This window comes from Nipponia nippon, unplaced genomic scaffold (assembly GCF_047370975.1).
Source record: "Nipponia nippon isolate SJK-2023a ecotype South Korea unplaced genomic scaffold, ASM4737097v1 scaffold_21, whole genome shotgun sequence".
In the NCBI taxonomy this organism is placed as follows: domain Eukaryota; kingdom Metazoa; phylum Chordata; class Aves; order Pelecaniformes; family Threskiornithidae; genus Nipponia; species Nipponia nippon.
The window spans coordinates 8877995-8891821 of NW_028262338.1; the positions used below are offsets into that span (position 1 = coordinate 8877995).

General features: G+C 41.5%; 1 protein-coding gene and 1 long non-coding RNA gene across 12 annotated transcripts in view; one reads left to right on the forward strand and one right to left on the reverse strand.

Annotated features, from left to right (window-relative positions):
- TTC1 (tetratricopeptide repeat domain 1) overlaps window positions 1–6467 on the reverse strand; it is a 33419-nt gene extending 26952 nt beyond the window's left edge. Inside the window, exons 1-2 of one of the 3 annotated variants that reach the window (XM_087760032.1) lie at window positions 6337–6467; window positions 5284–5616 (exon numbers count right to left, since the gene is read on the reverse strand). In XM_087760032.1, coding sequence (XP_087616158.1) covers window positions 5284–5607 — 324 coding nt within the window. In that variant the 5' untranslated portion in view covers window positions 5608–5616; window positions 6337–6467. Of the gene's footprint in view, window positions 1–5283; window positions 5617–5729; window positions 5994–6292 lie in introns of those variants that run through there. The other 2 variants (XM_087760030.1, XM_087760031.1) reach the window with 2 other exon arrangements.
- A 96-nt stretch (window positions 6468–6563) lies between these two features.
- The window catches only part of LOC148055551 (uncharacterized), a 183470-nt gene continuing 176206 nt past the window's right edge, over window positions 6564–13827 (forward strand). For all 9 annotated transcript variants that reach the window (XR_015705271.1, XR_015705268.1, XR_015705272.1 and 6 more), the window contains exon 1: window positions 6564–6672. This is a non-coding gene — a long non-coding RNA (uncharacterized LOC148055551). The remainder of the gene's footprint in view (window positions 6673–13827) is intronic.

The following is a 13827-nucleotide window of genomic DNA, read 5'->3' on the forward strand; positions in this document are numbered from 1 at the left end:
AATACAAGGAGAAAGAAAATACAAGGAGAAAGAAAATACAAGGAGAAAGGAAGTTTTACTGTTTAGCCCGGAACTGAGAAAATCTCAGGTATAACTCAAAAATACTATTTCTCAATTTCACTTAATTCTTACAGAGTTGCTAACAAGATACTAATCAAGAATCTCCTCTACTAGAGCTGCGTTCCTTGTCTTGCTGACACATTGCCTAGTGTTAAAATAGAAGTTGAGCATGATTACAGCCCGCTGTAGCTCTAATAAACATGCAACAGCCCAAAGAAGGGAACTGCTTTTGAGGAATATTAAATATTTATTCTGGGGTCTTACAGCAGCTAGAAAGGAGTGTTCTATATCCAAAATAAAAGCTTACTAGGCCAGGTGCTTAAGTCTTTGCCAGACAAGGCCCAAAGAACAAGACAATATCTGTCATGATGGAAGAACATGAGGGATTCAGAATCTTGCTGCTGGATAAACTCATAATTAATGGGTGTCCCTCCAGAAGAGGAGTGGGTCAGACTGAAACAATTACCACGTAACAGCTGTTGGGTGTCTTCTGATTAATTCTGCAGACTAGACCAACGTCAAAGCCATCACTGTCAAGGACAACTAACCAGAAAAATCTGTTTGTAATGCATCAAAAGCAATTTACTGCTCAGTGCCTCTGCTGAGGCAGCAATCGGCATGCTTTTGAAATAACAACAAAAATCTTGGAAAGTGAATTTTGTTTCAGGCTGCTTAATTCTTAAAAAGCTCAGAGTTGCAAGTCCAGGCAAGTAACCAAGCTCTCTGCTACATCTGTTTTAAGAATATTTATTGCAGGTTTGTGTCTTAATATCCCTTCAAGTTCATAGTTTGCTTCATTGTGCAGAGAAGACTTCTTATGGTATCAGTACTGGAAGCAATTCCTGTTGCTTAAAATTAGAAATCTCACTGTATGGGGCTCTCAAAACATAATTGAGAGAAAATACACAACCACTTGCTCCTTCACTTTGATCTCTGCAGCAGCTTCTGCATGGGTGAGAATTTCTACTCAGACCTGCTACCATGAAAGCTTGCACATACGATGCACATAAATACACAGAGCAAGGACTAGAATCTGTCTTTGCATCTTCAGAATAAATTAGATGCTTTGTTTTCTACGGCCTATTTATTGGAGAACACTGCTCAAAAGAACGGATTTATTAAAGCTGCTAAAACATAACAATGGGCTTAGTTAAAAAAAAAAAATACAACAAACCAAAACTGTTAAGGTGTAGCTCCATAAATTTGATTTGAGCAGGGCTAACATAAAGCTCTTCTTATGACTTGAGTACATAGTTTATGGTTGGTGCTGCAACCACAGTTCATAGGAAGTTTTTCTTATTTAGGCAAGTAGTCTAATTGAAGAAAATCCATCTACCCCTGTATGCCATCACAAGGCTGCCATTTGATGTCTACTTTTACCAGCGCTGCCCTTGATCTAAAAATACAGCATTATTTTTCATCTGAATCATTCCCCGTAGCTGGTTCACTGCACGTTCACAGAGAGGTGTGCTAGCACAATGAAGGAGGCAGCAGGGGGCTGAGAATAACTGATCAAGGACTGCCTAAGTAGCAAACACAGCACCGCTGCTGAGTGTCTGGTCAAAACACAAACAGTCAAATAAACAAGTTCTGAATATTTCTGCCTCATTTTCTCCAGCTGCAAAAAAAAAAAAAAAAAAAAAAAAAAAAAATCCTGTTGCCCTTCTCAAAAATGACCTTTTGAGTAATTGGAAGGAGGCTTAAAACGTTTGAAGAACTCTGAATAAATGGATGTACAGTAGCCATTTTCAGATCGTAACTGCAGTATTTTTTTCTTAAAAGCTGCATCATTTCACAGATTCTTTTCGTAATCAAGACATATAGAATGTTTCACTTTTAAAAATAAAATAAAATTTGTAGCCATCAATTCCAAATATTGTGAGGAAAGCTGCAGTGGCAATTCAGGAATGACCCATCCCCATGGGTTTCTACACAGAGAACATAAGGTGATGCAAGGTAAGATGGGCTACTTCAATAGTTGTAACAACTGCTGGAAGCTTCTAATTCATCTCTAGTTTCTGGATTTCTCAAGCTCTTCTTATAAGAGATACCAACAATATTTTGTTAGAGAAAAAAATAGCTATATTTTAAAGACTGCTTATATAATCCACTCAGAAAGCTCTCTGTGGAACATAAACGAAATTCACAATATTATTGCCAATCTAATAGTTATGGTGATACTAAGAGGTGCAATCCCTCCATTTCATTAGGTATAATCATAAACCAAGCTGAAAGGTACAATTACTCAATACCACTGGAAATAAACCTAGAGAAAGATGAAAACTGCAGCTGTCTCCATACCTCCTCTAAGGAAATATTTCCAGCTTTAAACAGTTACTATTGTGTACTCCCATAGCACCTTTCAATGGCGTTCCACAAAGTTGAATGCAAGTATTCAACGTCCATGATTCTTCCGTTCAATTTACAGAAGGCAAAAAATGATGTGCAAAGTGAAATGATTACCTAACAATACAACAGAAACAAGAGCAGCATGGAAACTAAGACACCCAATTTCCAGGCCTGCTGCTCTTTCCAGAGTTTAATTCTATGACATAACTTCCCCCCAGCTTTTAACATTTTGTCTATGAAACTCTCAAGCTGCCTTCAAGTTACAGGCTGACTCATGATGACAATGTTCCTTGTAAAAGCAATAAATACAAGCAGAAGAAAGGGACTGTTTAGTCTAAACTGGAAAAGACACAAGGGCAACATGATAATAGTTTTCCTATGTATGCTAGAGAAAATGGAGAGGGACTCTTCCTGGAGGCATGCAGAAAAAGAAGGGCAGTGGTCACAAGTTGCAACAAAGGAGACACTAATTGAATATGTGGAAAAAAGTTTCCACCATGAGGGTAGTTAAACACTAGAACAGGGGCCCAGAGAGGCTGTGCGGTCTCCAGGCTCTGAGAAGCTTGCATGGCTCTGGGCAAGGTGATCTAATTTATGTAACCTTGAGCAGGGGGTTGATGACCTCTCCAGAGGCCTTTTTGGGGCAAACGATGCACCAGATAACCTCTTGATATCCCCCACCCCCACTATTCCTTATTAGAGCTCAAAGTATTACCACTGGCAAACATCATTATGCCCATTTTACAGATGTCAAAATCGAGAGACACAGAGAGAGAAAGAGAGAGAGAGATGAAGTGATTTCCACAAGGTGAAGCAGCAGACAAGTGTTATATTTAGTCTCATGCCTACCACAAGGAGATTATATTCCATGTTCTACTTCCCCACTAGTCCCATATTGCTTTTCCACCTCAAGGAAATTCTACATTAACATGACAATCTGTACTACAGATGAAAAACTACCTTTTTGTCTTCACTGATGTCAGAAATGCCACCCTACCAGCAAGGGAGCTATTTGAGCCACAACTTGATTAAATTTCTCTATACTGGCTTGTAACAAACAATTTAGATGTTTGGTTGCCTCTGGCATCTTAGCTCTGCGTATTTCTGCCCCTCATTCTCTATTTACAGTAGCAGGCACTAAGATCATGGCATAGTCAAGTTACTACTTGCTAAGCCCCTCCCTCTTTCCAACTTTTTTGAGCAATGTATAGCCAGCATTTATTTACTTATACAACACAGACAGGGCTAGCCAACAGTTAAGAAAGTGTGGTCCAGCTTTACCAAGTCAGTTGAATTAGAAAAGATCACCCTGCCTGTACAAAAGAGTAATAAGCCCCTATAAATTCAATGAAACATTCATAATATTTTAAGCACTTGAAAAAAAAAAAAATTTATATGACCCTTCATTTCTTCTTTTTCATCAAATGCCTCATTTTAGTAGTACTTGTCCATTACAGTAGTAATTTCTTCTACTGCTCCTGGTGATTTGGGAGTTTCCAGAATAAAAACTATACACCTATACAATACACTATCTTCCCTTATGAAGTAATGCTTTCCTAAGATGCTGCCGACCATCTCTTGTCAGCTACCATTCCTTACTCCACTCTCTCCTTCCCTCATCATAATCAGTTATCCAGTGTTACCTAGGATCCAAATTGTGCAGCTAGCCTTTCAGTAAGGACACCTTTTATTAAAACAAGATCTAATTCATGCTACAGGACTATAAAATAAAGTTTGCTGAAGTCTTCCCTTCACATAAGTTACAATATGTCAGAATTTCATCTTTTCCCCAACTGCCAAAGAATATAGTAGTACTTTTTGTCACTATTTCAATTTTCAGTACAAGTAACTGCTCATTTGGATAATTCACTCAGATTTTAAGAGGCTGGATCAGTTCTTTGAAACACGATCTGTTCAAGAGGCCAAGCTATATAACTTGTCAAAAACAGAGTGTTAAAAAAAAAAAATTACAGCAGTTGTATGTCGGGATGCAGATTTTAGTTTAATATCTTTACTCCCCCACCATTTGCAAACTAAAGTTGAAAAACCTTCCACCATTTGCTATGAGAACATAATTACCAGCAGAAATCACGGCATTACTCAAGTGACCAGAGTCTAATCCCGAAAGTGATGTAACAAGTTTTCTCAAAGTTAGGGAAAAAAACGTTCTATCTTTTTTTCTAACTACTTGATGACCATGATATCTTAGAACCCTGAAAACTAAATGCCGTCAAGTGACACCACTGAGCGTCAAAACAACTGGTTCACACTGACTTATGGGGGAGTAAACACCATTACAGAGGCTGTCGGACTTCCCCCAATACCTATTTTGTTACTCCCCACATTATCCAGTTTGTTACCCAAGCGCTTTGTCCAATGTAACCGCACTTAAAGTAAACAAAGCCACATATTTAATGCGCTTTGTTTGTTTAAAACTTAAGCAATCTATAGGGATACTGTCAAATTTAATCACAAGTAGTTGTATTACATAAACTAGCCTTTGAGATATTGAACTATCCTGAAACCGGCTCTGAGTTTTGGAAAAGCACCTTGCAGCTAATGAGGTGAAAACAATGAATGCACACAACTAAGTAATATGAAACAGGGAGATTTTTGTTTCTTATAAACTCTCTGAGTCACAGTAACCTTACACAGTGATGAAAGGAGACAAAAATCTGCAATGGAATGTGATGATTAAGAACAGCGAGGTAAGCTAACAAAAATATTTGTTACCTAAAAGAAGAAATTAAGAACAGTAAAACTAGACACATAAGAGAATTTTAAATTGTCTATTTTCACGCCGGTCACAGACCATTCAGAAACGTGACACTGAAAACACATCTTCTTATATTCAACACTGGTACTCTGGATTACCTGTTTTTCTTCCTCTGGCATATCTTTTTCTAGTTCTAGTAAGTATTCTTCATCTAGTTCTGTCTGCTTCCTTGAGCTATTCTCATCATCCTGTAAATTCCCTTCATCATCCAGCATAGGTTCTTTTCCCTCAAAGGAGTCGTGACAGTCATGGAAACACTCATCTGCTGTTGTGGGATCTTTGGCTGAAGATGGTGCGTATCCACTTTCAGTGTTTTGGGGATTCTGTGCATCTTTGGGGCCAGTCTCTGAAGACTTCTGATCAGAAAGCTTTAAGTGATCAAGTAATTCTTCAGGTGGACTTGCATCTTTAAACTCTTCCATGTTGGACTCCTTGGAGGGGTTAGGTTTTTAGAAATGAGAAAGAAATAACCCTCAGTAAGTATCACGTAAATGCCTTGTCAGCAAACAAATCTGTGAAGTACCTAATAGTACTCTTTCATCACCTGAGGGAAACTATTGTCACTCAGGGGAGGGACCAATTTATACAGGCATCTTCTATGCACTATACAGTGACATGGGGCCAGTACGGTGTTCCCATAAATACGCTAATTCACAAGCTCGGATTCCCAGGACCGGCACGGCACAGCACCACGCTACGGCTTCTCCTCTGCAGGGGGACTGAAGTCACACACACAGGCCTCAGCACCGCCTCGCCCGCCCGGTCCCCTGCGCACTGCGTGCAGCGAGCCCCCCGCCCCCGCCGCCCCAGGCCCGGCCTGCACCGCGCTCCCCTTCAGCCCCATCGCTACCCCCCAGAGCCAGGCCCCGGGCAGCCATTCCCGGCTCTGTCATCTCAGCGCTATCCCGCCCCCTGCGATAAGGAGCCGGGCTGCAGCCGGCGCCCCCCATGACACCGGCACTGGCACCGGCACCGGCACCGGCACCGGCGCCCGCCCCCCCCCGGACCGGGCCGGGCCGGGCCGGACCGGACCGGACCGGACCGGACCGGACCGGATCGGGCCGGGCCGGGCCCACCCCGCAGCGCCCTCCCGGCCCCAGCAGAGACCTGCGCCCTCCTGCCCTTCCGGCCGCCGCCGCCCGCGCCCTCACCGCGCCGATCGCTTCCTGCCGGCGACAGCCAATAGGAGGAGGCGGCGCGCAGGCTGCTGGGATTTGCAGTCTTGCGAGGGCGCGCGGCGGGGGTGTCTCGCGCCGGAGGGGCGCGCGGGCCCCCTCAGGCAGCGGGCGGGAGCGGAGCTGAGGAGAGGAGAGGAGAGGAGAGGAGCGGAGCGGGCGCTTCGCCCCGGCCCCGGCCCCTCTCTCCCCGGGGCCGCACTCGCGGCTGCGTGGGGCGCTGCGGTTGAGTTTTTTTAACGCGGGCCGCTTGCACAGCTCTTCTGCGCACCTGGAAGGCGGTCTCTTGTGGTCGCTTGGGCTCACTGCAAGGTTAGAAGTTGCGCCTTGGCACCGCCGCTGTGGTAGCAGCGGGGCAGGGCCCTGTTAGGCTGCGCGCAGGGCAGCTCTGAGGACGCGGGGAGGCTGGAGGCTGCCGCCCCGGGGGCTGCTCAAGGGGTCAGGCGCCGTTGAAGCTATGGGAAGTCCCTGGGCTGGTAGAGCCCTACTGCAGGTCGCCCCATCCGCGGCAAGGGCACGGCTCAGGCTCCTCGCCAGGAGGCGGTTAAGGGACGGGGGTTGCGTGGTAAAGAAGCACAGGGCAGAGGTGGGGATGGTGCGGGTGGACAGCGGGAGAGGTGTGGTCTCGGGCAAGTGCCACCTGGCTTGAAAAGACACATCAGGGTAAAAATGTGGTCAGCTGAAAAAATAAAAAAAAAAAGACGATAATAGAGAGGAAAGCCTTGGTAGATGGACAAAAAGAGGGATCGTATCTACAGCAGCAGATCGGTGATGTTGGCTCAGGTTCTGTTGCCTGCACTACTTTAACCTAGTGGTTCGTTTATCTAGCGAGTGGCTATTCAGCATGCGTGTGATAGCTGCATCGCTTCTGAGGCACCATGAATTGGTTGTTTCCCATATGGACTTCAGTTTTGGTTTTTCTATTCCAGTGATGTGAAAACTGAGGTCTATGTATCAAGCTCTGGAATAACATTCCCTTTCATATTGTTTTGCATGTGTTCCTTCTGTACCCCGCAAATGTTAATCCCCAAATTTTGAAACAAAACTGAATTTTCACAAGCTTTGAAGTCAAAGGCCTGTGAAGCAATGCCTTTTTACTGAAAATCGTTAAGGCATATTCTTATGAGGTTTTCCTCGCACTAAACAGCTTTTCAGTAAGCAAGTTCTGATGAAGGATAAAGTTCAAAATTTTCCTCTAAATAAGTTCTTAAGTGCCCTAATTTAAGAAAAAGAATCCAATATCGAAACTTAACAACGACCAAAAAGCCCCTGCACTATATAGGCTGTTCCAGATTTGGGTTGGGTAGAATCTGTTCTGATCAGTAGGACATGGTCAAGGAGTATCCTCAGAGAACACAGGTTCTTAAAAACAGAAGGTAATCAATCTTTTATTGAGAGGGCGATTCTCTTTCTTCTTTCCCCTCATACTGTGGGGAAATATGCTGACTGTTAAAGCCATATCAGCTCTTTTGGAGTTACCGGCCACCCCTGTTAAAATACCAAGAAAGTATTAAATCTGACAGAACTCCACTAGTGGACTGAAGTGTGTCTATCCCATATGAGGGTGCTGAGGAGGAGGCGCGTCTTTAGAAATATCTTGAGATGTGTCTGACTTTTGAACTTCTAACTGACATCACCAGGCTTTGATTCAAGCCTGAAGGGCCTGTGGGATGTCTGGCATTTCAAAGTTGGGGTAGAAATTGAAGATTTGGATGCCAGATTCATTTTTGGTCTTAATTTGTTTGATCACTGCTTCTAAATGAACACTGCTGATGACTGAGGCTGTTGGTGCCAGTGACGGATGTGGGTATTAACGAGAGACTGCAACACTTTGCAGTAAGCTGGCAAGAGCACGGCTAGTTGCAGTGCAAGCAAACAGGAGCTCTATGGCTGATTTTTCTCCCTCTCTCTCTGGATAAAAAAGTAGATTCAGCATTCTGCAATATCCCAGCTGCAATGATTTCGCCCACAAAAATGTGCCTTTCTGCTGTTCTGCTAGCACTGTGTAATTTATTCTGACTTACAGAAAATATTTCTGAACCTTCACACTGTCCTGTTAAATATCATGTCATTTGAAAAGGGAGAAGGAAATTACAGCTGTGGTACAAAATCAATCCGTGCAGTTTAGAATTTGGTGAAATGCTATTTAGATCTCCTCTGGCTGTGCAAAGAGCACAGGGGTTTGAGTAAGTTACAGTGTTTCATCCCCAGAAGGAATTGAACTGGTAAGAATAATACTGGGCGTCAGGGCTCAGCAACCCGTCCAGGGTGGTGTGCTAGCCTTTATTTTAACTTTTCCAGAAGACAGTTTATTTACCGGCAAAAACTCTACAAGAATTGGACCTGCTTAGAAGTTTTGAGCTGCTGCTGATCAGTGGTAAGATACTACCTTGCCTGCATGTGAGGCAAGAGTTTCTAGCTTCCACACAGTTCCAAACTTAGTGGGAGCCAGGACTAGGAATGTAGGAATGTTTGCTTTTCAGGAATGCTGTGGTTCCCAGTTCTAGTCCCTGGCCAGCCCTGTTGCGCACCATCCAAAATCTATCTGCCACCTTTGGCTCCTATCCCGTGGGGCTGACTGACAATTTTTCCTTATCACATTTTTAAATAGAGTTGATGAAACATACTATCCTATTGACTTCATAGGAAGAAGTGTGAGAAAAATGAGCAAATTTTACCATATACATTTTCTGCCTGCATCTCCTCTGATCTGGGTACACTTTGGGGCTCCCTGGACTTTATAACTGGAGTCTATTCAGCATTTTATTTCTTCCAACACAACATAGGGGAAAAGGTGCAACTCCCCAGAATCCCCGTTCCCTGCTCTCATTTAGAGGTGATTATTCCTTTATGAATCTTTACCCTAGATCTAGCAAGAAGGGCAAGCTTTCCCATGGCCCTACTTTATTAAAGATGGGGATGTTCCCAGGAGTCCTCTTTAGCTGAGCGACCTTTGAGCCTCATGGCTGCTGCTCAGGGTTGTTGGTTCCCCCTGAGGTTAGCCCTGAGCAAGCTGCAGCTCAGGAAGAGTCTCTGAATCTCTCTCTCCTGTGGAACTGCTCCTCAGTGCCACTATGAAGTAAAATCCCAAAGGCTTCACTGGTATTCAGGAAATAGACACCCTCCAGGGGAACCAGAGGCTCTCTGCCCGCCATCAGGGGGCCAGTCCTCCAGGAGGCAGAAACTTTCTAACCCCTCATTAGATATCAGCCTAGTCAATGTGTATGACCTTTGTCTTTCAGGTTCCCAAGTGCTGACTTACTGTCTGTATGTCTCACTTTCTCTTCTTTACACTGTAACTTTGCTTACAGGAGTGTTGTGTTCATAGGCTACGTTATGTTTGGAAAATACAAGAACAAGTTGTCTTGTAGTATTTTCAAACATGCATATCTTAGTAAGAAACACTTACCCCGGAGGTTATAGAGCAGTTGCCAGTTTCTACCAGTAAATCTCACTTGTTCAAACACAGAACGTGTTATGGCTTTAATCAGTCTTTTAGAACCTCTAATTCATTGCTGTAAGTGAAAGTGTATGAGTAGCTGAAGACTGTATATATACAAAAAATGAAAACTTGGTATCATTTGTTTAATCTTCTTGGTGCTGAGGGATTTTTCAGAGCATTGATGTTTGCTCAAGTGAACACCTGTTGAAAAAATTGAGAACATATAATCCTGAATAAGTAGATATGTTTGGATAAGAGTTCAGTGATGGAAGCCTTAGCTTGTATTGTTGAGATTTACTACCTGTTTTGAATAGGTTTACTTTTCTGGGTAGGCATGCAGCAGAATCCAGGGTCACTGAGTACCTCAAGTGGAATGCTTTAATGCTACAACACTTTTATTGAGCCAGGCGTGAGTTGAAGAGGTAAAGTCAGAGAAAGAGTCTATATCTCAATACTTTACTCCAGCAAGAACTTCCAAATTTTTTCTTGTTTCTTCCCAAACCCACAGTGTGGTGATGGTGGTGTTATCTGGAATGATCAACAGATTCAAGTACAATGTAGTGGGCCAAAAGGAAAGCTGGAGGAAGTGAAGAATGTTGTGTTGACCCTAGCTTTCTCAGTAGCACTGAAAAAAATCAGAGAGAACCGATGTGAAAGAAGATTTATATTCTTTTGTTTCTGACATTAAAGTTTTCTACTAGATTGTATACAAATACTCTTTTCTTACTGTTTTTGAGATAAACTTAGATTTTGCTTACCTTTTATAACTATTAATACTATTATAAAAGACAAGAGGGCAACTGGGAAGAGTAGAGCATTTTATTCAGATTGCTAAAACCACATATTTTTAAAATTCATAACAGTTACTCCCTATTTTGCAGCAATGCCTAATTGGCAGTTGGTGAAATGACTCTGCTCTTTTAATAAAGTTGCTGAAATTCATAACCTAATATCCTTGAGTTCACTAAAACATCTTCTAACAAGACTGAAGACAACGAGCATTTCTCATATTTCCAAGAGTAAAATGTTCATTAAATGTAACAATAGACATACAACAGTTTAAATATTACAGGCCAGCTGATTTTATGCTGAACAAACTCCTGAGAACAATACCTGGCAACTAAGTCTCACACTGGGAGTTTGTAGCTCCAGTATTTATGGCCACATTTTCAAGATGGCTCTGCAAACAATTAGGCATCTAATCTGTGTGCATAATTACAGTGATTTCAGGGTGACACTTTACGGCTGAATTTCTTGTGTTTGCTCATTTGCTTGATTTATGTGAAAAAGCAAGAAAGCTGAGCATAAGAAAAAAAAAAAATGTACCTGCATTTTGAAAAAACATCATCCTTAAAACATTCTGGGTCTTCGGATAAATAAAAGCAGCTCTTTGCACTCCCTCCTGCAGACTTGTGATACCCACATATTTCATTTGTCTTTATGGATAACAATTTTCTAACATTTCATTCCAGAAAGTTGCATTGTTTTTCTAAATGTTTCCATGAACTGTGAGTTATTCCAGTTCTGAGCTCCCCTGATGAACATTTCATGTTTATATATCTCAGGAATATGTGGATTTTCCTATGTAACTTTGAGATGACCTTAAACTTGTTCAGTCTCACGTAACAGTCTGGTTTCATACAATATTAAAGGTGTTAAGGTATTTCAAATCTGAGCCTGAAGGGAAGTTTAAATTTTGCCAGTAGACGGAACCCAAATCCTGGATTCAAACAGCCAGAGACTATGAGGATATGCATTTGAATTCTGCAGTCTTTAGACATTCACTACTACTTACAGCATACGAATTATTGCACTCACAGCTGGGGTGCAGGTAAGCCGGTGGGCGTGTACTGCAGCTGAGTACAATTTGTGCTGCTAAAACTCAGCATTCTAGGAAATAGCTTCTCTTTTTTTATTATCATTATTATAGTAAACTCGTGTTTTGCACAAGAGGTGAATTATTTTAGAAATGAAGATCGAATGAAAGAGTTTCTACTAAAAGAATGCATGTTATATCTGGGAGCTTTCAGTCAAAGTAAGCAGTGCTTTTCACAACTTTCTTTTTTTTTATAGGTTCTAGTGCCAAGTTGCCTGAACAGCGTTTTCTCTTTTTTAAAATAAAACAGAATAAAACTTCAAGACATGTGAATTTCTATGGAAACCAAATTGCCACTTTATGTACTTTAAGGAGAGGATTTTTAAAGGCATCTGCAGAATTTAGTTAATTGACTTCTTTTTCTGTAAGCTTGCCAATCAGCTTTACTTCATGGATTTTATTGTAAAAAATAAATGTTTTGACAAAACAAACTGAGCTTTGGGAACTCGTCACTTCTGGAAGAGACTTAATTGAAACTGAAGATAGGATATCTAAGTTCTCTTGCTGCCTTAAGAAAAAGTCTTCCTGATTTACTGTTAAAGAGGCTGAATTTGTAGTGTGTAAAGTCCAGGGAACTCTTAGCTGGATTAAAGTATTTTTGAATCTCACCCGGCATAGAAATCCAATAGATGGCGATGTTGGATTTTCAAAGCCAGGTCCCCATTCCTTTCCTTGTAAAACTCATCCAGTTCTTATGCAAATAAGGGCTGAAGCTCCTCTGTCTTACAGTAGTGCAGGACTGGACTCCAAGCTAACTAGAAGAGGGATGAACTTTTCCATAATTACCTCAGGCTCCAGAGCATATGCTAAATTTACTTTTTGGGACAGCTTTTTTGGTCTTCACAGTGAAGAAACCAAAGCTCAACAAATCAAGCAAAGAAGAAATAATTACCATTTTCCAGAGGTCATACGAAGTTCAGGTTCTTTGCTAGAATTAAACATTTGCGCACAAGTCTCGGTGGAATCAAATTATTGTGCTTCCCAAAGAACATTTTAAAGAAAATTGTGAAATAGGCAATTAAAGGCTTTTTAATCACAGCTATAAATTAAAGTTTTACTACATCTGCTTTTTAGGTTGACTTATTAAAGAAACTGTGAAGGATTCTTATTAGTTTTGAACATCCATTCTCTTTTTCTCCATGTCTTGGCTGGATTCCTATAAAGATCATGGGAATTACTAGATAGGGAGCATGTTCTTCGTTGGTCAAGCTAATATATTTTGACATAAGAAATTTCCAGCAACAGCACCGGATTTCCTTTCCCTGTCACCTTCCACTTCTCTGAACGACCCTATCCCAGTGTTTTTTCAAGCCTCCCATTGTTTTCATCAGTTTGACTCAAGTTCACAGGGTATAAAATAAGGGTCCAACCTGTTAATTAAGACTATTCTTTGCCTTTATCACTGTTTACATATTTTGTAGAGGTAGGATGCTCATTGTTCAGCCAGTGCAAACGAATTTGTCTCATTTGAACTCAAAACTATGCCAATTCACATCGTTAGAGTATCTAAAGCAGGATTTGCCATAGTGAAGTTGTTAATTCTGGGGGGATTGCGTGCCCTACCAGTGACTTTCATTTGGGGCATGCTGCTTCTTACGCTGGTTTCAGACTCACACCCTCAACGACGCTAATGGAAAAGTGAAGTGACCGAGACACATTTGTCATCTCTATGGAGTTCACTGGTTACAGGAATAAATTAAAAAATGCAGCTTTAACATCAAGCCAGTGCTTGATTAAAATCAGCAATAAGCGTATCATTGTGAATTACTAAAAAGCAGAAAAAAGTTTCAGATTAGTCTTATTAGAACTGTGTACTCAAATTTGAATGTGATATTCCTAAAATTATGGATATTCTAGGAAAAAGCCAAACCATGGATTACAACTGAGTATAAATTTAACCTAACTTAATGCTTTTACAACCAAGGCAAGATAACAGAGGAATGCAGATGCATCTGTCCGTGTCATAGTGACATAAATTGACATAATAGCCTTGCTTTTCTCTACAGGGAAGCTTTGCTTATCTCCTCATTTGAGTTATAAACCAACCAGATAAACATGGTATAACAAGTTGTCCTGTGACCATTAGGATGAATAAAGGCTGATTTATGGATTTGCAACCTTTATCTCTTAACACTTGTCTCTTTCACTT